At 36.6% G+C, this 23531-nt stretch overlaps 1 protein-coding gene and 1 long non-coding RNA gene across 7 annotated transcripts in view; both read left to right on the top strand.

Annotated features, from left to right (window-relative positions):
* LOC125802382 (uncharacterized) overlaps positions 1-23030 on the top strand; it is a 30032-nt gene extending 7002 nt beyond the window's left edge. Inside the window, exon 2 of the long non-coding RNA XR_007439447.1 lies at positions 22018-23030. This is a non-coding gene — a long non-coding RNA (uncharacterized LOC125802382). The remainder of the gene's footprint in view (positions 1-22017) is intronic.
* Positions 287-23030, top strand: acbd5a (acyl-CoA binding domain containing 5a). 6 transcript variants are annotated; one of them, XM_049480253.1, is made up of 14 exons: positions 287-377; positions 816-942; positions 4719-4839; positions 6054-6126; positions 6725-6842; positions 7701-7733; positions 10432-10683; positions 12132-12323; positions 14938-15035; positions 15211-15427; positions 16258-16451; positions 16626-16685; positions 17800-17909; positions 19347-23030. In XM_049480253.1, exons 2-14 carry the CDS (start codon positions 858-860, stop codon positions 19357-19359), a joined length of 1566 nt encoding a protein of 521 aa, XP_049336210.1. In that variant the 5' UTR covers positions 287-377; positions 816-857; the 3' UTR covers positions 19360-23030. The 6 variants fall into 6 exon arrangements, with proteins under 6 accessions (XP_049336210.1, XP_049336208.1, XP_049336212.1 ...); XM_049480251.1 differs by having other exon boundaries at positions 15208-15427; XM_049480252.1 differs by lacking the exon at positions 287-377 and adding an exon at positions 397-572 and having other exon boundaries at positions 15208-15427.
* Positions 23031-23531: the final 501 nt, after the last annotated feature.

Here is a 23531-nt window from a genome sequence, read left to right as displayed (position 1 = left end):
TATAAATAAAGGAAATGAACGTTGATTCAACGTCTTTTTGCTATCTGGGAGGCCTTTTCGTATTTTTAAATAAGGAAAACATATTAATTCATATCAAACTGTTTAAATGTTGTTATTAAATCGTTTAATATATATATTTTATTCAGCCATCTAGAGAGCGTTTTATTTATAAATCAGTAATACAGAACTACGTTTCCAAGCGACAAGTTTCATGCGCACTGCATTGTGGGAGTTGTAGTTCACAGGCTCCAGCGCGAGAACAGTAAGTAATAGTGCGGAAGACTACATCTCCCAGCGTACCCAGGGTCGCGTATGGTCGCTGTCAGCTTCGCATTTGCGAGGTCGCCGTCCTGATCATCGGAGGCGCTGAGCAAATGGTAAGGGATTAAGTTCACAGGCCGTGTTTACACCGCCGTTTCCCCCCGTTTACCGATTATTTAACGCCGTTTTAAAGCGGATACTGCACTATTCGGGTTTTTAGTAATGGTGGAGTTTGTGAAGGAGATCAGCCGCCGGCTGCCATTCGCTCCGCCGGGCGGACTGGAGGAGCTCGGTGTCTGGATTAACGCTAGGTATACTAGCTGAATAAGCTAATGTAGCTAATGAATTAATAACAGTAATAATTAGAGGAATATAAAGACATATTTCTGCTAAAATAATCATTCTAAATGTATCCTGCCTCGCTGTACAGGCTTACACTCTTGACATTATTGTCACCTTGCTGCACAGCACACCCTACCTTCCATAAACTTCATAAAAAATGACTATATGGGCTGTTTATACCCTAATTAATCCTTTTTAAATAAATTTCCCAGGTTTAATTAGGTGATCTGTTGATTCTGGGATTGCATACAATCATGATGGAGCTCGAAAGCAGCAAACCCATCCACGAGCAGAGGTTCGAGGCTGCAGTCAAAGTGATCCAGAGTTTACCTTCAAATGGTGAGTAGAGTAGCATAAGCCTACATTAACCTACATTAGAAACCCCGTAACAGGTCAGCATTTATGTCTATTTAATGCCTGATCTTACACACCTATTTATTAAGGATTTATATTTAAGTATATTTAAGGTAAACAGGTTCCCAATCCCAATTATTTTTGTAACAGGAAATATTTTTATATATTGTAAAAAAAAACATATATAATGAATACCAGAGGTGAAAAGTAATGAATTACATTTACTCAAGTTGCTGTAATTGAGTAGATTTTATGAGTAATTTGTAATTTTTTAAATTAGTTTTTACTCAAGTACATTTTGACACAAGTACATTTTGCTACATTGGAAAACTCCCAATTACTGAGTAAAAATAAAATGCTGAGGGGAAAAAAAACAATTGTCTGAATGAAACAAAACAAAAAATGCAATAACGTCCTCATGATTTGTTGTACTTTTTTACATCAAATATTAAAAAAGTAACTATGTAACTTTTAATCAAAGTACATTTATATTGAGTACTTTTTTACTTTTACCCGAGTAGATTTTTAGATGGGTACTTTTACTTTTACTTGAGTAGAATTTTAGCAAAGTAAAGGTACTTTTAATTCATTACAATGTTTCAGTACTTTTTCCACCACTGATGAATACAAATCATACCGTGTGTGCTTTTCTCATTTTTTACAGATTTTAAAATTATTTTGTACATTATTTTTTATAAAAACTTGATGTCTTCCAAACCTTTTGTTTAGTTACTGTTGATTAGTTTCTATGTCTGTTTTAAATTTAAGAATTTGGGCTTGAGACTTCTTACTGATCTAAAATTGGAAAAAGTGGAATAGACCGCTTCTCTTAGTGTCTTGTAGGTGTCTCAGTCCAGGACTTATTATAATTTATTTTACTGCAGAAAAAAGGGGTTTTAAATCACCCGGACTTGTAGCCCATAAATGAGCCATGGTCTGTTAAAGGGTTTTAACCTACATACACTATGTTGCCAAAAGTATATAGGATTGGATTGAGCTGCAAGAGACTTTCTACGCTGCTCTAGACTGTTCCTGATATTTGGAAGTGTGTAGTGATGAACTCTGAAGCTACATGAAGTTTGGAGGTGTGTAGTGATGAACTCTGAAGCTACATGAAGTTTGGAGGTGTGTAGTGATGAACTCTGAAGCTACATGAAGTTTGGAGGTGTGTAGTGATGATGAACTCTGAAGCTACATGAAGTTTGGAGGTGTGTAGTGATGATGAACTCTGAAGCTACATGAAGTTTGGAGGTGTGTAGTGATGATGAACTCTGAAGCTACATGAAGTTTGGAGGTGTGTAGTGATGAACTAATCTGAAGCTACATGAAGTTTGAAGGTGTGTAGTGATGAACTCTGAAGCTACATGAAGTTTGGAGGTGTGTAGTGATGAACTCTGAAGCTACATGAAGTTTTGAGGTGTGTAGTGATTGATGAACTCTGAAGCTACATGAAGTTTGGAGGTGTGTAGTGATGAACTCTGAAGCTACATGAAGTTTGGAGGTGTGTAGTGATGAACTAATCTGAAGCTACATGAAGTTTGGAGGTGTGTAGTGACAAACTAATCTGAAGCTACATGAAGTCTGGAGGTGTGTAGTGATTGATGAACTCTGAAGCTACATGAAGTTTGGAGGTGTGTAGTGATGAACTCTGAAGCTACATGAAGTTTGGAGGTGTGTAGTGATGAACTGTGAAGCTACATGAAGTTTGGAGGTGTGTAGTGATGAACTAATCTGAAGCTACATGAAGTTTAAAAGTGTGTAGGGATGAACTCTGAAGCTACATGAAGTTTGGAGGTGTGTAGTGATGAACTCTGAAGCTACATGAAGTTTGGAGGTGTGTAGTGTGTGATGAACTCTGAAGCTACAAGACGTTTAGACGTGTGTAGTGATGAACTCTGTTACTTTACACTGACAGAGCACAGAGTCGCTGTCGTTCTCAGTCTCTTCCACTGTGTTATAATATCACTGACAGTTGGCTGTGGAATATTTCGTAGTGAGTAGTGAGGAAATTTCATGACTGGACTGCAGGTGCTGCACCCTATCATGGTACCACAGTGCTGGAGTTCACTGAGCTCCTGAGAGCCTGAGACCCATTATTTCACTAATGATTGTAGAAGCAGTCCCAGCATGCCTAGCTGCTGATTTTATTAAACACATGTGGACATGGAAGAGTGATTGGATGGGTAAACAAATACTTGTGGCAATATAAGGCGTATGTTTAGAGTAAAGAACTAGTGCTACAAACTGGCTGTTTGTGATTTTGTTATTCAGTACCTACCCAAATCTGACACTTCTGGTCCAGTGGTCAAAACATATTTGTTGATAATTTTAAGCTTCATTATTCAATACTGGCCAATATTGCTGGCAAACAGAGACATGTCATCTGCTGGTGTTGATCCACTGTGATTTATTATCAAGTCTAAAGTCAGTGCAGTTTTGTTTTCCCACAAAATATTACAGCACTTCATGCTTCCCTGTGCTGAAAACAACTTTTATGTTTTCATTTTACAGCAGGACTTGGCACACTGCCCACACTGCAAACTTTTCAATGCACACATATATTTGTTAGTTCTCTAAATCAAAATAAGTTGTACATGAAACTTTAAAGGATATTTGTAGGACACAATCAGTTTTTTGCTCTTAAAACATTACATTTCCTTGTTTACCATATTAAATTTTATTATATGAGAATATAATCAGCCCTAAACTTTTAACAACTTTCTACTTTCCTTGTGCAGTATTCCTTCCATTTCTTAATGGTGGATTAAACTGAGCTGCAGGGGATATTCAGGAACCTGAGTGAATGTTTTGTATCTGTCTAATACTCTCCAGTAATCTTTCTTCCTGATGTATTTGGTCCTTGTCCCTGTCCTTATGAAAACAACGTAGGAAAGCCAATCTTCATTAATTGCACATTGCACCAGTAAGAGCAGAGTGTGAATGTTCAATTAGCAGGGTAGGAGCACAGTTCTGCTCAAAATATTGCAATGCACACAACATTATGGGTGAAATACCAGAGTTCAGAAGAGGACAAATTGTTGGTGCACGTCTTGCTGGAGCATCTGTGACCAAGACAGCAAGTCTTTGTGATGTATCAAGAGCCACGGTATCCAGGGTAATGTCAGCATACCACCAAGAAGGACCAACCACATCCAACAGGATTAACTGTGGACGCTGTAAGAGGAAGCTGTCTGAAAGGGATGTTCGGGTGCTAACCCGGATTGTATCCAAAAAATATAAAACCGCGGCTGCCCAAATCACAGCAGAATTCAATGATGCACCTCAACTCTCCTGTTTCCAACAGAACAGAAATAAATTATTGTGGTCTAAAACCAGGTGTTTCAGTTACATTGTCCAACCGCTGTACATTGAGTATATTAAAAAACTAAATTGAACTTTAAGTATTATTTATCTAATTTAAAATTCCTTTTAATCCACTTAAGTATACTCCTTTTCACAAGTGGTGACCATGATTTTACTGACTGCGATTTCATATCTAACAGCAATATAAGAGAAAACATCTGAAGGGTGTGAATGCTCTAAAAGGCTGTAAACAATAATTGCACATTTAATTGTGTACAAGTGTTATTTTAGTCTTTGTACAGGATGTACCTTTTTAAACTGAGCACATCAACAAAAAACATGGATATTGCCCAGACATGCTCCATTTTTTCCATATGACTTTTTCAATAATTAGTTACAATTATTGTTTGTTAAAATATTGTAATAACCTAAAGTAACAATGGCTTTTCTTACTTCAGGTTCCTTTCAGCCCTCCAATGAAATGATGCTGAAATTCTACAGCTACTACAAGCAGGCCACTTTAGGCCCCTGCAACATCCCCCGGCCCGGCTTCTGGGACCCTGTTGGCAAAGCCAAATGGTACTGTTCATGATTTCTACATAAATCCTTTACTGTATGCCTCCACATCTGTTATTGATCAGTAGATTTTTGCTTTATTAGAAGCTATAAACTCTGCAGGACATTATATTACATTACTTTCACCCCTGACTCACTGGAAATAAAGAAAACATTGAACAGGGTTGAAAGGTCACTGTTATAAAGACTCACATTTAGACTGAGTGTTAACTGATTTGTAACCTTCCTGCGCTCAGACATGGCAGGAGGAGGTATTTGGCTTGGCCAGAGCAGCTGTCCTTGTTCCAGTGTTGAGAAATAGCTAATGGCGCGGTGACCTTTATCATCACAGAGCTTCCCTCAGAGCTGGAGTCACGCTGTGTGTTTCACTTTTATCCACTGGGCGTCTGTAACTCTGCAAACAAAAACATCTGAACGTCCTTCAAATGTGCTTACAGATGAGCAGACTGGGCCTAGAACTGCAGCTGCAGCTCTGGAAAAAAATATGAGACTTCAAAATTATGAGTTTCTTTGATTTTACTAAATTGAAAACCTCTGGAATATAATCAAGAGGAAGATGGATGATCACGAGCCATCAAACCAAACTGAACTGCTTGAATTTTTGCACCAGGAGTAAAGGCATAAAGTTGCCCAAAAGCAGTGTGTAAGACTGGTGGAGGAGAACATGATGCCAAGATGCATGAGAACTGAGATTAAAAACCAGGGTTATTCCACCAAATACTGATTTCTGAACTCTTAAAAGTCTGAAAGCTCTGCATCTTTTTTTGTTATTTTCATTTCTCATTTTCTGCAAATAAATGCTCTAAATGACAATATTTTTATTTGGAATTTGGGAGAAATGTTGTCTGTAGTTTATAGAATAAAACAACAATGTTCATTTTACTCAAACATATACCTATAAATAGCAAAATCAGAGAAACTGATTCAGAAACTGAAGTGGTCTCTTAATTTTTTTCAGAGCTGTATGTATTTTTCAAAAAATATATATATACAAAATTGTTTTTTTGTTGTTTATCCAAATGAATTCTCATTATTATATGTGATACATTTTCTCCCTCTGCACAATGACCACACTCACACTAGAACTACAACTAATAAACACTAATAAAGTCCTATTGGTTCTTCCAAGGGGGAAGGGGGGCAAATTAATAATAAATTTAAAAAAAAAAAACATATGAGAAGCCTCGATTACTTACATTTTCTGTGCTTATGTACAGGGATGCGTGGAACGAACTTGGAGATATGTCACAGGAGGAGGCCATGGGGGCGTACGTGGACGATCTCAAGCTGGTAACTGTGTTTAAGTATTATTACTTGTTGCTAGTTTAGTCATACACTAGTAATATCTACCACATGGGGTACAACAGCAGCCACTTGACAGCACCTGAGCAACCACCTGAGATACTATGGCAACTATATGTAATACGATAGCCTTCAATCACCTTGCAGCTATGTGACCCCAAAGCAAGCAGCCAGGATACCACTGCAACTTCCTTATAGAAACTCCACAGCAAACACCTAGCAATCCCATAGCAAAGCCCCCGTACTCACAGAAACAAAAGGGGAGGAAAAACTAATAACACCCGACTAACAACATAGAGTACCACAGCTACCACGTGAAAACACCTGAACAAACACCTGAGATACAAGGGCAGCTGACTAGCAACGTCATAGTTACTACCTGGAATAAAACATCAACTATTTATCAGCCCTAAAACAACTACCATTACAACCTCCTATTAAGCAACTCCATATAAAACACCAAGCAGCCACCTGGGACACCATAGCAGCCACCTGGGACACCATAGCAATCCCACAGCAACACAGCAACCACCTTGCAACAAAAAAAACAAAAAAACACGCAACATCTTCCATCATTTTTGTTCAGATTCTTGAAAGCATGCCGATGACGGATGAGGTGGAGCATCTGCTGCAGATTCTCGGACCGTTCTATGAGCTCGTGGATGAGAGGAAGAAGGTCTCCCAGGTGTCAGACCTGACCACAGGTGAGGACCGTCATGAGCAGCCAAAACACTGTTGCGCAAACTAGAGACAAAGGTCTGCACATTCCAAAGAATCACTGCTTATTTACCGTATTTTTCGGACTATAAGGCGCACCTGATTACAAGGCGCACTATTAATAAACGTCTATTTTACGGTCTATTTTCATCCACTCAAGATTATAAAGCAACACTAGTAAGGATGCCTACATTTTCCTTTTAATGGGGAAGCTAGGAAAGCACCTAAATAAACAAAACTATAATATAAAAAAAGAATATTTTCAAACGAATGCTTGCTATTAATCTACACAGATTTCTCACCTGCAAACTGTTTATTTGGGTGAGTTTCTGTTTATTTACAGTGAGCTTAGATTTTAATGAAGATTCACCAGCTCTAAGGCTAGGTGCAGCAGCATTAGCATTAGCCGCTAGCCGGCGTAAATACCGCCCAATAGCACTACGCTGAGGAACCCTAAATGTCTCGGTAACCCAGGGTAACACAGCAAACACTGCGGTTAGCGGCTAATGCTAATGCTTATATCCTGTACTTCAGTGGAGTGGCTTTACTGCTCCTTAATACCTGACTGGTAGAATTCATGCATAAGGTGCACCAGATTAAATCGCACTGTCAATTTTGGGAAAATTAAAGGATTTTAGGTGCGCCTTATAGTCCCAAAAATACGGTACTTAATTTCACATATAGCATAAAAAGACATTAAATGTGGAGTGTGCAAAAGTAGTAGACATTAAATTCACATTTAGAAATAAAGGACAGGCCATTATATTGGGTATTATTATATTGGGTATTATTTTCTTCATTTTATCACTTGAATTTACTGAATGTGCTTTTGATTTGGTGCCCAGCCCGATTGGAAAGATTTGCTAGGCAACTGGAAGGCAAGTATACAGTGTTTTTAATCTTATTCTTACCTATAGATGTGTTATTAAATAGTTTAGACTGTAGTTGCGCTTTCAGAATCCCCTGCACAAGTGTTTCTCTTACCCATGCTTATTCTGCTGTAATGGCTGTTGTATTATTGCCACTGTTTTAAAAATAGGCCAGAATTTACAGGTTATTTATACATGTATATATACACAATACTGTGTGAAAATATTAGGCATGTACTGCAATCACTATTTTGTAATAAAATTTCTCTCATCAATTGAGTTTGCTTTAACTAAAAACAGTAGGGGTGAAGAGGTACACGTATTGATTATGAACTTTCACGGTACGGGGGTCACGGTTTGGTACGCGTAAACACACACAGAATACACGGTACAGAGGCAGCCTATAGGAGACTTGTGGAACCAATGAACGTAACTCAGAAAGTGCAGCTTTATCACTGTTGCTATTAGCATCTCGCTACTGATTTAGCCCAGATTTAGCCAGATAATTCAAACTGTGCACACCATCGCTGTGCTGCCATAGGAAACTAATGGAACCTGATGCTTCCCAGTGTGAACGCAGGGTTAGGCGCTCGTACTCTCTCTCTCTCTCTCTCTAAGACAGGGGTGTCCAAACTTTTTTTGTTGGGGGCCAGAAGGAGAAATATATTTAAAGTCACGGGCCACAGACTCTGTAATAAAACAAATAATGAAATATACCACTTTAAATAAATAATACTTTTTTTCCTGATTATTTCATTTACATACCATTTTACTTGACTTACTATCTTTATCTTTGACAGTGTTGTGTAAACTAAGATTTTTTAAATTGGTGTTTCATTTCATGATGTCTCTTAATATTAAACTCCTTAATTACGGCAACTTTTAGACTCTTTGGCCCGTTTTTCTGCGCTAGAAATGCGCACTCTCTCCGTTTTTAGACTCTTTTGCCTCGTTTTTCTGCTCTAGAAATGCGAACTCTCTTCGCTTTTAGACTCTTTGCCCCGTTTTTCTGCGCTAGAAATGCACACTCTCTCCGCTTTTAGACTCTTTGCCCCGTTTTTCTGCTCTAGAAATGCGCACTCTCTTCGCTTTTAGACTCTTTGCTCCGTTTTTTTGCGCTAGAAATGCGCACCCTCTCCGCTTTTAGACTCTTTGCCCCGTTTTTCTGCTCTAGAAATGTGCACCCTCTCCACTTTTAGACTCTTTGCCCCGTTTTTCTGCGCTAGAAATGCGCACCCTCTCCGCTTTTAGACTCTTTGGCCCGTTTTTCTGCGCTAGAAATGCGCACACTCTCCGTTTTTAGACTCTTTTGCCTCGTTTTTCTGCTCTAGAAATGCGCACTCTCTCCGCTTTTAGACTCTTTGGTCCGTTTTTCTGCTCTAGAAATGCGCACTCTCTCCGCTTTTAGACTCTTTGCTCCATTTTCTTGCGCTAGAAATGCGCACCCTCTCCACTTTTAGACTCTTTGCCCCGTTTTTCTGCTCTAGAAATGCGCACTCTCTCCGCTTTTAGACTCTTGGCTCCGTTTTTTTGCGCTAGAAATGCGCACCCTCTCCACTTTTAGACTCTTTGCCCCGTTTTTCTGCACTAGAAATGCGCACCCTCTCCGCTTTTAGACTCTTTGCCCCGTTTTTCTGCGCTAGAAATGCGTTACCTCTTCCTTTAAGACTCTTTTGCCCCGTTTTTCGGCGCTAGAAATGCGCACTCTCTCCGCTTTTAGACTCTTTGCCCCGTTTTTTTGCACTAGAAATGCGCACCCTCTCAGACTCGCTGGCCCGTTTCTGACACCTAGCGTTCAAACTTTGAATCTCATACTATAAAAACCTGCTTAACAGCGGGCCAACTTTCATTCTATTTCTAAAATACCTCGCGGGCCGCTCCAAAAAAGGAAACGGGCCGCAAATGGCCCGCGGGCCGTAGTTTGGACACCCCTGCTCTAAGATATTATACTACAGTAAAAATGATCTAGTCTGCCAGACCTAAACCTCACAACACTATTATTACTGCCCACCCACAATAATACTGGGAAATTTCTGCATTTATAACTTTATCTTGATTTAAATTCATTTTTAAGTGGTTGACACCACTAATATAATTTAATTTTGACAATCCTTAAGAAGAACACAAACACTAAAATGCATCCAGTAATAATCTTAGGAAAATATATTTGTAGTTTAAGCAGTTAAAGTAATGCTGTTTTTTTTTTTTTTTTTTAATAAAGCGCCATAATCACTCTCACTGTTTGTTTGTTCCAACAAGATCTAAAAGATGGATGCTCTCAGTAGCAGAGATGACAGTAGGAGAGAACCCTGGTTTTAGCATTTAATAAAAGAGCTCGAGCCCCGTTACAACATTCCATCCCAAAAAAACAAACAAAAAAAACATGATTATAATGAAGATTCATTGTTATTATGAAGTTACTAAAGGCGAGGCTAAACAGAATTCCCTGCCTCTTTATTTTTTCCACCAACTGTACTGAAAACATACCAAACCGTGGGGTTTATAGCAAGGTTTGAACCCGTGTGAATTTTCTGTACCATTACACCCCTTGAAAACAGTAAAGAGGTGCCTAAACCTTTTGCACAGTAACATTGCTATATAAAGTGCCATATACAAAGCAGTGTAAAGGTGGTGATGTCAATGATGTTAACGACGGTTGGTGCAGGTATATACAGTACAGATATGATCATATTTTGATGATCTTTAGGGCTGGGCAGTATGATGGAAGCTCCTTCAAAGGCCGTCACAAAGAGCATCATCAGAACTATGCAAATGAACGGCACTTTAGACAGCTACTCCACCAAAAAAGCAGAAGCTCCGAAGAACAACATCAAAGCGATCAAGGAACAGGAGGAGAGAGGTGATAAACGTGATGCGGAGGAGGAGGAAGACGAGGACAGTGAGGATGATGATGATGAAGAGGAGAATGAGGGGGAAGAGGTTGAGCAGGTGAAAAAAGGTAAGGTGTCCAGTATGAATAGATGAATAAGCTGATCTTTTGTGGGTGGAGTAAATTTAATGGTGCTGTGTTCGTGACCCAGTGGAATCTGGGACAATTCTGACCTCCAACTGGTGAGAAATCTATTACAATGTTTCTGTAACTCAGAGTTTCTCAGGAGCTCCGCCTTTTTAGAGCTCCTGTTCCATGACTTCATTTTATCATAGTATGACTTTTAGAACAAAAATAACCTTATGTGTAGAGTTCTTTTGGTTTATATGAGTGTACTATATTGTACTATACATTGCGTGTTTTATTGTTTTATATACATCTTCCAAACTTAAACTTCTTATTTTTTACTGGAAGTCAATGTAAAAATATTTTATTCCATGCCGTTCTGGAGCATTTTTATTGCTCTAATTATCAAATGAATATAAAATTGTGATATACTGTAAGGAACGACTATCAAATTTACATAATGCCAATAAAAGAAAAACTTTTGCCTCAAAATGCAATGATTTTATGATTTATGAGGTCACTAAATACACCAGTACATAATTTAAAATTACTATTATTATAAAAAAAAAAATCCCCATTTTCACAATTTAGCTAGGCCGATTATCCCACTCATTCACTTGTTACCCATTACAAGAGCAAGGCCAATTATGCTTTCTCAGGGCTCCAGCAGCTGATGGCAAGCTGCATGACCGGGATTCGAACCAATGATCCATCAATCAAAGGGGCAGCACTTTAGACCGCTGGACCACTCTGCTGTTTTTAACTAGGTCTTCGCATTGTGAAGTTCTCACATTGTAGGAGATTCAGTGTACACCAAAAAATTTAAATAACTTATCTACCAGAAGCAGATTATATCTGCCCAATATTACTTATTTAACTCATACACTACACCCACAGGGCACTAATATTATTATAACATGCTGGTTTGTTGACTTCTGCTGAAATCTGATAAATTCCTTTTTCATATTGCAGAAAAATAATATTGCCAGGCGAATATTTTTGTATCCAATGTCGTCCAACTCTAGATTATTTTCTATGCAAAAATTGTTATCTTAATGTAAGTTTAAGTCCAATGTCAAACTTCTGAACATTTTTTTTAATTGGGTAAGTAAAAGAAATGTGGGGAAAATGTATTAGTGCATCAGAATGAAAGTATTAGAATCAATGATATTATTTCTAATGTTGTGCCTTGATTGCATTTTCTTGGCTTTTATATTTTCTTATATATTATTTTTATCATGTTTTATCAAAATAATTCAAATAAGTCAAATCACAGTGAAAGTTAAGATTTTATGATGATCTCAGCTATTTTCTTAAATAATCAAAGTTGTATAATTTAAAAGCAAGTGCAGATGAGGTGGAAATATTAATTTCTTTAAACTATTATAATTTAAAACCAGGTAAAAGGGGAAAAACATTGCTTTTAAGAAACAGTCTCCTTTGTTTTTCAGTGGCCGCACCTAAAAAAAAGACTTCAAATGGAAAAGTTAAAGGACTTCCTAACGGCAGTATAGGACAGAAGATAGACTCAGTAACTAACGGAACCCACAGCTCCAGATCAGCTCTGAACAGGAAGCATGTGGAGGAGATCGATGGGGTCACCAGAGAAGCAGTGATCCAGCGTGTGAATGGCTGCAGTGAAGGTGAGGTAATGGGTCTGAAAACACACATACTTGCTAGTTGCTACTGACCTTGTATTTTTCTTCTTTTCAGCTTTCAGCGGTTATTCAGGGTCATTTACAAGGTTAGGAGGAGTTTTGTCTGACTAGGGTGTTTGTTTATTGCTCACACAAACCTAGATATACAGAAAAGATGATAATCTGTTTTATCCAACACTCTTCATTTATTTATTAAGCCTAAATTGTGTATTTTCGAAAGAAAAAAAAATGTAATTAGAAGAAAGGATATTGCTTGTTCCATAATCTAACCGCCATCTAATATTATCACTGTAACAGAAAAACATTGTATATTTAAGATGCTTTACAGGAGAAGGGAAAAATCTTCTTATACGTTTCATGGAAGTCAATGTAAATTATTTTGGGTTATTCCAAATTATTCTAGAGCATTGCTATGTAAAAATATATACTCTGTCAGTGACATAATGTAAAAAAAAAAAAAAAAAAAAAAAAAAGATACGTATATGTATTTTGCTTGACATAGTTTTTCTCTTTTTTTTTAAGGTCAAAAGGTATCAGTATTGTTATTGGTTAGATATGAAACAAAACCACTCTTATCATTGTGAATAGTAAATAGTAGTATATATGTATATGTATGTATGTATGTATATATATATATATATATATATATATATATATATATATATTTTTTTTTTTTTTTTTTTATTGAAAGTATTAGTCTCAAATACAAGATGTCTGTTTTTCTCTGACTATAACATTGTTTTTGCTGGTTGCCTGAGTAAACACTAGTGGTGCTGATTAGTGGTGTCAATCAATTAAAAAAAAATGTAAAATGCAATTATATTAATATTATTGGTGTCAATTAAAATATTAGTGTATACCTGTATGGTTAAGGGGAGATAAAGCCGTAATGTGGGGCGCTGGAATAAAGAATCCATGATAAATTAGATAGAGGAAACTTTTTTTAAACCTTATTGTAAACATCTCAGCTTAGTTGTAAGGATTTCTGACATTTAAGCAGGTGCATCACGTGGGCAGCAGGACGTACCGACCGAAAGAGAGTGGTAGGTGTGGAGTTTGGACACGTGCACACTCGTGCACCACGTGTATACTGGCCAGTGTTGGGCACGTTACTTTGAAAAAGTAATTAGTTATAGTTACTAGTTACTTCTCCAAAAAAGTAACTAAGTTACTAACTAAGTTACTCCACTATAAAAGTAACTAGTTACCAGTAAAAGTATCTATTGCGTTACTTTTGTGTTACTCGCCCCCATAACCCCCACCCCCTGGCCCCCACCTTCTCAGAGCGTGTTTCATAAACCAGATGAATAGAGTGCACGACAGCAGAGACAACAATCATTGCTTAGGCGGTTATCTCATCCTCCCCTCCCTTGTGACTCACACACACAACGCACACACACACACACACACACACACACACTTGCGCCTTTGACTGTATGTGCAAAGTAAAAAAAAAAAAAAGTTAATTAAGCGGCTAAAGTAAGGTGCAGTAACGGGGTGTTGGAATTGGTAACAGTGTTATAGCTACAGTCATAGTAATTAGTTAGATTACTCATTACTGAAAAAAGTAAAAAAGTATTTAAAAGTCGTTATTCCCATCACTGATACTGGCCGATGTGAACCGGATCCATGTGGTCAGCACGACCAGCAGCAGGCAGTCTGTGACGCAGCACAGCAGTTAGACCCATAAGTTTGACCAGCAGTGACAGAAGTTGGGGTCAAACTTAATTTGCTGTGTAATTAATGGCGTAATTAATTTGCGTAAAAAAATATGATAATTCGTTACTGATTCCAAATGATCCGCGTGCGTTATCACTTACATTGACAGCACTATCACTGATGCAAGATTTACTGCGAACATGAAGAAATCAGAACAGCAAACTCAGAATTCCTCTGCTCATTCACACATAATTAAAGCTCCACTAGGTAGGATTGAGATTTTGTGCTCGTGGGCTCCCCCTACAGTTGTAGAGTGTAATAAATGTTTCAGGCCGATTAGTTTCTCTTTCTCGTTTTTTTGGCTTTCACAGACATATTCGGTCTCTTTCCAGCTTCTGCCAGAGTGTCTGTTTGTTAGTTTGTACAGAATTAACCAGTAGTCCTTGTAGAACTGTTAGAACTAAAGGTCGGAAAGCAGGTCGCAGTTCTCGCGAGCGTTGGTCGCGGCCGCCTCGGTAAACTTACAGAGTCTGGTTTGAGCTCAGAGGAGCTCCGGCACAGACACGAGAGCACCGCTACTCCTCCTATTACACCTCAATGCAGCGCTGCAGTGAGTTTCAAGCTGTAATTTTACTCCTTTAAAAAGATCAAAAATCAAGGAAATCCTACTTAGTGCTGCTTTAATCGAAGAATTACTACTGTAAAAAGCTGACAAGATAAAAGAGATATATAAATGAGAGGACAATAGAGTCTATGCTTAAATCACCAGATGTTTTATTGTACCACAATGCACGGTTTAAATCACTTTTTTTTCCTTTTTTTTTTAAGCATACTCAGTGCAATTACACATTCTCAAAAAACAACAACACTGAACATCTGTTATTAATAATGACCTATAGTACAAAACAAAGACTTTAATTCATAATCATATTTTTAATAGATGACATTACTGAAGACGTGTCCAACCCTCATCATGTGGGCAGTGACTCAGACGGGGAAGTGTACTGCGACTCTGTGGACCAGTTTGGTGTGGAGGAGGTGAGATTTATTCATCTTCAGTGGAAACAGAACAGAATCCTGCAGGATCCAGCCAACATCTCTAACACAGCCTTTATTCCAGGAGTGTGAATAATGAATCATCCTCAGCATGCTAAAATTAGCCTGTTTATTAGCACTGTCAGACTCTCTGCTTGTGTGTGTGTTTTTAAAGCAGAGCAGTGAGGTTCATGTGAACTCTCTGGAGGGAAGCTACGGTATACTGTCCGCTCTGGGAGAGCCCCAGCCGGCGGAGCGGGACTCCGGCGGTCTCTCGGGGGTTCAGGACTGTGTTCAGCACGGGGGAGAGGACTGGAAGACTAGCGGAGGCGGATCACAGAGATCCAGGCTTAGTGTGGACAGATCAGGCAGCTCTGTGGTCAGGAGAGGACGAGGTACAGCCACAGTTTAATACTACAGTTAATGTCATTATTGTAATTCAATTGTTGTCAGACGTATTCTGTTATATGCATAGTTACAGAACTAAGTTACTAGTGCATTTCAAAAAAATTTTAATATCAACATTTCAGTAATTCATATATTATATAGATGTATTACACACAGAGTGATCTATTTTTAGCGTTTATTTATTTTATTGTTGATGATGATTATGGCTTACAGCCAATAAAAACCCCAAATCAGTGTCTCAGAACATTAGAATATTATATAAGAACAATAGGTACTTTTGGCAGTGTGCCAAATCCTGCTGGAAAATGAAATCCGCATCTCCATAAAAGTAGAGGGAAGCAGGAAGTGCTGGAAGATTTTGTGGGAAAACACTGCACTTATTTGAACTTGATAACAAAACACCATATATTTTAAAATAGATCACTCTGTGTGTAATACATCTATATAATATATGAGTTTCACATCTTGAACTAAAATACTGAAATAAAATTACTTTTCAATGATTTTTCTATTTCTTTTTTAGATGCACATGTACATTAAATTCCTGCTTTCTGGAAAACAACAAAATTAGAAATACATCATGATTTATTTTAGTTATGAAGTAAAAAATACAAATAATAAATACACCAAAAAAAAAATTACAAGTAATGCATGCCCTGATTGTGGACATGGATATTGTGGCAATATTGAGTGTAAATGGGTATTATAATTATAATTATTTTTTTTATTTAATAAAAAAGCAGGTTTAAAAAAAAATGTTAATTGTTAAACTGAGAACTTTAGATTGCTCTTTAACATGGTTTCTCCTGATCATCAGGCTCTAAGTCTCCAGGCTCGGGGTCCGGGGCCGGTGGGCCGTTACAGGGTGGTGGAGGAGATGGAGAACGGAGTGATGAAGCTGTGGGTGGAGACCTTAATGAACAGATCGTGACAGCATTAGCTCGACTCCAGGAGGACATGCAGAGCGTTCTCGAGAGACTGCACACTCTCGAGGCTCTAACCGCCTCACAGGTGAGGAAAAACAGACTTACTGAAATCTATGAATTAGAGCAGACGGTAAGCTTTAAATGAGAAATGCTCCCACAGTCAAAGAGACAGTTTAATAGAGGTTTTCTGCATTTTCAGCATTTTGTCTCCGTGCAGATTGTTTAACCGTCCTGTATTTTATGTGTTGGTTTTTTCCAGGCGAGATCAGTGGCCTTGTCTTCAGAATACCTGTTACCACCAGCTAATAAAACTCAGAAGGTAGGTTCGGTAACGCTCACAAGGCTGTTTGACTGTTTGTTTGCTTCTGACCTAGTTTTGCTGAGTGATTGGACTTTGGCGCTTTAAGTTAAGCCGGGTTTTATGCAGCAGCACTGTGTGATACACTGATTATACTTCTAGTCAGTTGATATGATAGTTTAGACTTAGTTTTATGGGAAGAAATACATTTATAGAATACTTATGCATCTTAAAAAAATAGAATATCATTGAAAAGTTACTTTATTTTAGTAATTCAGTTCAAAATGGATTATACACAGATCTATTTTAAGTGTTTATTTATTTTATTGTTGTTGATTATAGCTTACAATAAAAACCCAGAAATCAGTAAATTATAATATTATAAAAGAACAATTGTTACTTTTGGTAGTGTGGGCAGTGTGCCAAGTCCTGCTGGAAAATTAAATCTGCATTTCCATAAAAGTTGTGAGCAGAGGGAAGCATGAAGTGCTGTGTTTTTCTGAAAATTCTTACAGCATTTCATGCTTTAATCTGCTTACAACTTCTATAAAGGTGCAGATTTCATTTTCCAGCAGGACTTGGCACACTGCCCACACTGCCAAAAGTACCAATTGTTCTTTTATAATATTAAAATTTTCTGAGACACAGATTTTTGGGTTTTCATTGGCTGTAAGCCAAAATCATCAACAATAATATAAATAAAGGCTTAAAATAGATCACTCTGTGTGTAATATATCTATATAATATATGAGTTTCACATTTTAAACTGAATTACTGAAATAAAGTAACTTTTCAATTATATTCTATTTTTATGAGATGCACTAGTACATTTGTTTAATACTAAAGTTACTAATAACTAATTAGATATTTAGATAAAGCATTTACCAAAGAACATCAAAAAGCTTTATTCCGTTTCTATATAAATATTTATATAATGTTTTTAATGCATCTAAATTTACTAATATAAAGATTTGATCTATTATTTAAAGACAATGCACAATGTTCTACAATGATAAATCTAAAAGCAGTTCTGGCACCATGATGTTAATTAAACTTAAATGAATTGACAGTGATTACATCAATGGATTATGTTGAGATTTTTTCAGAATGTTGTATGTGTGTATATTTTGTGCAGAAGCACTCCTGGTGGCCTTTTGAAGTGTCCCCTGGCACAGTGGCCTTTGCTGTGGTCTGGCCGTTTGTGGTGCAGTGGCTCATTCGGCTGTATTTTCAGAGGCGGAGAAGGTAACAGCACGGACATTGCATTAATTAGACAGTGTATATGTACATTTTTCCCTTTCATTATTTTGTGTACTTGAGGAACATTTACCTTCTGAACTTCTTCTGCAGCAGCAACACAGTGTTTATCAATAAATACTGTACTGCAAAAAAAAACTAATACATTACCAAGCTCTGTAAAAATAAATAGTGAATTAAGGCAGAAATTTAAAATAAATTGCTAGCATTAATCTAGAATGACGGCACTAATTTATTCCTATGTGTAAATATGAAATCTATTGTTATTTGCACTGCTATTTGTAGAAGCTATATGTAGTTTGTTGTTTAGGGAGTAACTAAGTATCTAAGATTCAGCCAGAAACACTTAAAAAAAAAACACAATAAAGCTCTGTGCTCCCCATCCACACAACACTACTGAAAACAGAGCTTTAAAAAAAAAAAATCACCCACTTGAAAAAGCTCAAGGATCAAAAATACCATTTGTTATGTGGACAGGAGACCAAAACACAGACTATAAATATCCGGATACATGCAGACAGGCCCTAAGTTAATTGCATTAATTAATGCATTTAGGTTTTAAATGATCTTTTACTCACATATTCGTGTGTTTTGTTTCCTATTAGTGTAAATTGTTAATACTGTTGATACCTAATATGTGTATATTAGAAATAGAAGTATATAATATATACCTGAAAACTGAAGTGATATTTTAATTGTAACATACCGTAATGTAGCATTTAAATCGATACTGAATTAATAACGGGTTTTCTGTTGAATAGTATTCAGCTCTTGTTTTGATTAGGAACACTTTATCTTTATATTAATGAAATGACCACTTTCTCTTTTAAAGGAGCATCTGTGCACGTTCTTACTGTTAACCTGAAGCACGGTCCTTTTTTTCGCTTTCATTATTTTGTGTACTTGAGGAACATTTGGAATTATGGGGCTATGATACATTTTAGTTAGTTAGTTATTTGCAAAACTACAAAATTAAAGTGCGCTGTACCTTAGCAGTAATTATATGCAGGAGCGCTGAGTGGTGCAGCATTGATAAAGCGCTGCCACTATGATCAGGAGATCGCCGGTTCGAATCCCGGTCATGCAGCTTGCTATCAGCTGCCAGAGCCCTGAGAGAGCATAGTTGGCCTCTCTTTTCTCATCACTTCTAGGGTGATGTTGATCAGCACAAGGCTGCGTCTGTGAGCTGATGTATCAGAACCGAGTCGCTGCGCTTTCCTCCGAGTGCACTGTGATGCTTATTAGGCAATGCTGCACCAGCAGCAGCTCAAAAAGAGGAGGCATGTGTTGTGGCATCACTTGTGATGGGGATAATTGGCCTAGCTAAATTGGGAAAAAATTGAATAAACGATAAAATAGGATAGACTAGTTATATTTCATATCTCGAGAAATCACTGTCTGTCTCTCTCTCTCTCTCTGTTGTAGAAAAATCAATTGATGGACTTGCTGCTCAGGGCTGTGATGATGAAGAGGACCACACTCTCGACTGATAAAGGGCAGTGTCCTCTCCTGCGCGACCCCTTTCTAACTTGCTTTTGCACTATGATGATAAAGACGACGGCACTAAAGAGTAGTGAATGTCGGGATGGAACAGACAGACAGCTAGATAGATAGACAGACAGATTGGATGTTTGGAATTTCAGCTTATAGGCATAATTTGTTTAGTGTACGTAGGAACCAATACGATTATACCTGCTTGGTTTGAGAAATGAGTAGAAGTTCTTCTGACGTAGTAACAAAACTTCTACAATGATTATTTTTTTTCATATTGAAATTCAACGGGGCATTATAATAGCATTTACGTCACGTCTGTTTATAACCACTCGGCCGTGTGCTCACTAGCATCCACTCTGTAGACGAGTGCAGAATAACACCACACTGATAGAGTGCATTAAGTTTTATTTGTGTGTCTCTAATTATCATTATGATTCTGGATGTTAACTGAGGCTGGTTTGGGGCTGATGACAGTAATTCAGAAGGTAAATCTGTTATGAAAGGTTATAACATGTCGTGAAATGTTGTACGCTGAGATATGGCGGGTTTCTGTCCGTGCTGCAAGCTGCAGAATTAATCAAAGCCATATTTGAAAAATCTTGCGTAATAGGACATGAGGGAAGATTAGTTAGTTTTGGCATGTTATTATTATTATTATTATCACAGCTATTATTTTACAAAGTAAGCGTTATAAACAAACACGAACATGATCATGTGTGGAGCAGACGTCTGCAGTGCTTACACATTACACAGCTGAGCATATCAGTTCATCTCCAATTATTAGAAATTCATTCAAAGAAATTGCGCTGATCAAAAAAGGCCTACTATGTTTTAAAGCCTATTTCATTTGTAAAATACTGTATCTATATATTTTACTATACTGTATCTCTTTCTAATTCTCTTATTTGTGTCTTTTGCCCCTTAAAAAAAAAAAAAAAAATCATAGTTTCTCTACGAAGCTGTTCTGACGTTTTGTGTATCTCTGAGGCGGGACTGGAGTTGGCTGAGTTCTGAGATCAGTACTGCCAAGCCCTACTGTTTGCATCAGGCTTTGTGTCCACATGTATCCGGATATAAAAATAAATAAATAAATAAATAAATAGGAATTCAACACACCAAAAAGGAAGGAAGGAAACACAGAGGTTTAATAGCTAAATTAAAACACTACTCCCTACGTTTTTTTTTTTTTTTTTTTTATATTAAAATATGTTGATTTAATTGTATATTTTTAACTCTGAACATAGATTATTATCAGTTGTGAACTATATTTAGGTACCAGTTTAATTTAATCATAATTTAATAATAAAATCAAAAATAATCAATGTGAAATTTTTATATATATATATATATAAAAAAAAGATTCTCCTTAAGGTTTCGATTGTAGAAATCATATTCTCACTTTTTAGCTCATTTCTCCTTCACATTTAGCCAGTTACTGACACACACTGCCTCACAGAGGCAGCAACAAGGTCGGAGAATGTGAGAGAAAAGAAGGGAAGAGAATTAGTTATGAGATTTTAATCAGTATATTAAATAAACAGAAAGTAGGGCTGTCAACGTTAAAATGCATGCAATTAAGTTGGAATAAGTAATGCTTAATTTTTTATTTTTACGTAAATTAATAAACTGCTGATTAGGAGCAGTTTAATCTAATATATTAGCCAGATAATATACTTCTATGCACAAACGCTGGCTATGCTGCTCCATGCGGTTTACACACTATAAGCGCAGTATGTGCAGCGTTCACTGCTCACAGTTGCGATACTCTGTTTAATACATATGTGCTGCATTTCCCATTGAAAAACACTGCTTGTTTAAAAGTGCAGCAGCAGATTTTCAGTGTTGTGTGTTAAAGCAGCTTCACACTGCACAGATGTACAGAATATACACTCTGAAACACAGAATCTTCTCACTATATTTACTTTCTTGCTCATGCACCAGACAGTTTTGACCAATCAGAGGAGACGATGTGTTTGATTGGTTTATTGGTGAACATTTTGGTGCATTTAGGTTTATGCCTGTGTGAATGCAAACCAAACAAACCAGAGAAACCAACTACAGGTGTGAAAACGCTCTTTTATACTGAGCAAATTAAGTTCTGATTCAGAAATCCTTACAACCAAGCTGAGATGTTAACAATGGAGTAAAAAAAAAAAAAAAAAAGTTTATTCTAGTTTTTATTACTATTTTAATTAACACCACTAATATAAATATAATTGCATTTTACATTCTTACATTCATTCTTTTATTCATATTTAAATATTCACTATAAAATATCCACTTGTTCTTAAGAACAACAGGTGAGATTAATCACAGTTAATTACAAAATATTGTTGATTAATTTGATTTTTTTTTTATCAATTGACACCACTATAATAAAAAGTAATTTACCTTCTGTGCTTCTTCTGCAGCAGCAACACAGTGTTTATCAATAAATACTGTACTGCAAAAAAAAAACTAATACATTACCAAGTTAGGAGTGGGCAATATTATATCGTATACAATAAATCGTGACAGAAATATCATGATATTAAAAATCCATATCGTGATAATAGGGCTGTTCTGTCTTAAAAGTAGTCTATTATTTACTGTGAAGCTCTAGGTGTATTTATTGTATAATTGTTTTAGTTTGCAGTTTATATGCATGCACTAAATATTCTGCAATATTATTTGCTGCATTTTATTATTTTATGCTATATTATTTATTTTGCCACATTATGATTATTCTGTTATACTATTATACTATATTCCTGAAATTAATTAATTATTTAACTGTTTTCCTATATCGCCAAGTATATCGTTATCGCAAAAATACCCTGAAATATCGTGATATTATTTTAGAGCCATATCGCCCACCCCTATAACCAAGCTCTGTAAAAATAAATAGTGAATTAAGGCAGAAATTTAAAATAAATTGCTAGCATTAATCTAGAATGACAGCACTAATTTATTCCTATGTGTAAATATGAAATCTATTGTTATTTGCACTGCTATTTGTAGAAGCTATATGTAGTTTGTTGTTTAGGGAGTAACTAAGTATCTAAGATTCAGCCAGAAACACTTAAAAAAACACAATAAAGCTCTGTGCTCCCCATCCACACAACACTACTGAAAACAGAGCTTTAAAAAAAAAAAAAAATCAACCACTTGAAAAAGCTCAAGGACCAAAAATGCCATTTGTTATGTGGACAGGAGACCAAAACACAGACTATAAATATCCGGATACATGCAGACAGGCCCTAAGTTAATTGCATTAATTAATGCATTTAAATTTTAAATGATCTTTTACTCTCATATCTGTGTGTTTTGTTTCCTATTAGTGTAAATTGTTAATACTGTTGATACCTAATATGTGTATATTAGAAATAGAAGTATATAATATATACCTGAAAACTGAAGTGATATTTTAATTGTAACATACCGTAATGTAGCATTTAAATCGATACTGAATTAATAACGGGTTTTCTGTTGAATAGTATTCAGCTCTTGTTTTGATTAGTAACACTTTATCTTTATATTAATGAAATGACCACTTTCTCTTTTAAAGGAGCATCTGTGCACGTTCTTACTGTTAACCTGAAGCACGAATAAAATTTTCCACAAGCTTTGGGAGCACACTGGTCTTCAGTTTTGAGTTTTTACTGTATTATAATATGAGTTTCTGCTGTAGAACATACTGTAACCTGTGACATTGTACATCTTGAACTTCCTATTTTGGATAATCACTTTATAATCCCCCTTTCAGCCTGTTTTTCAGTATTCAGGACCCCACAGGAGAGAGAGAGAGACCACCACAGAGATACAGCTACTATTATTATTATTATTTGGGTGGCAGTTTATTATTACTCTCAACACTGCAGTGATTAGCATGGTGGAGATGGTGTATGAGGTGTTAGTGTGTGTTGAGCTGGTACGGTAAGTGGATCAGATACAGCAGCAGTGCTGCTGGAGTTTTTAAACACTGTTTAATCTCTCAAGGTCCTCCACACCCTGTGCATAAGTATATAAGTATATTTTTAAAAGAATATTAAAAATGGAAAAGTACATACTTTTAGCTTTAAAATTAATACATGTTTAAACACATGCTAAACATACTATTTAGCAAAAAAACTTATG

The sequence above is a fragment of the Astyanax mexicanus genome, chromosome 6, assembly GCF_023375975.1.
Source record: "Astyanax mexicanus isolate ESR-SI-001 chromosome 6, AstMex3_surface, whole genome shotgun sequence".
Taxonomy (NCBI): domain Eukaryota; kingdom Metazoa; phylum Chordata; class Actinopteri; order Characiformes; family Acestrorhamphidae; genus Astyanax; species Astyanax mexicanus.
The sequence above is the reverse complement of the archived record's forward strand: the minus strand, read 5'-3'. Positions and strand labels throughout refer to the sequence as shown.

What these genes read in the sequence shown, in the direction of transcription:
- acbd5a (XM_049480251.1), top strand. Translation starts at nt 858, where the DNA reads ATGATGGAGCTCGAAAGCAGCAAACCCATCCACGAGCAGAGGTTCGAG. An exon ending in CCAGAGTTTACCTTCAAATG is followed by an intron (nt 943 to 4,718) that starts GTGAGTAGAGTA and finishes TTCTTACTTCAG; the next exon opens with GTTCCTTTCAGCCCTCCAAT. An exon ending in TGTGAATGGCTGCAGTGAAG is followed by an intron (nt 12,324 to 14,937) that starts GTGAGGTAATGG and finishes TATTTTTAATAG; the next exon opens with ATGACATTACTGAAGACGTG.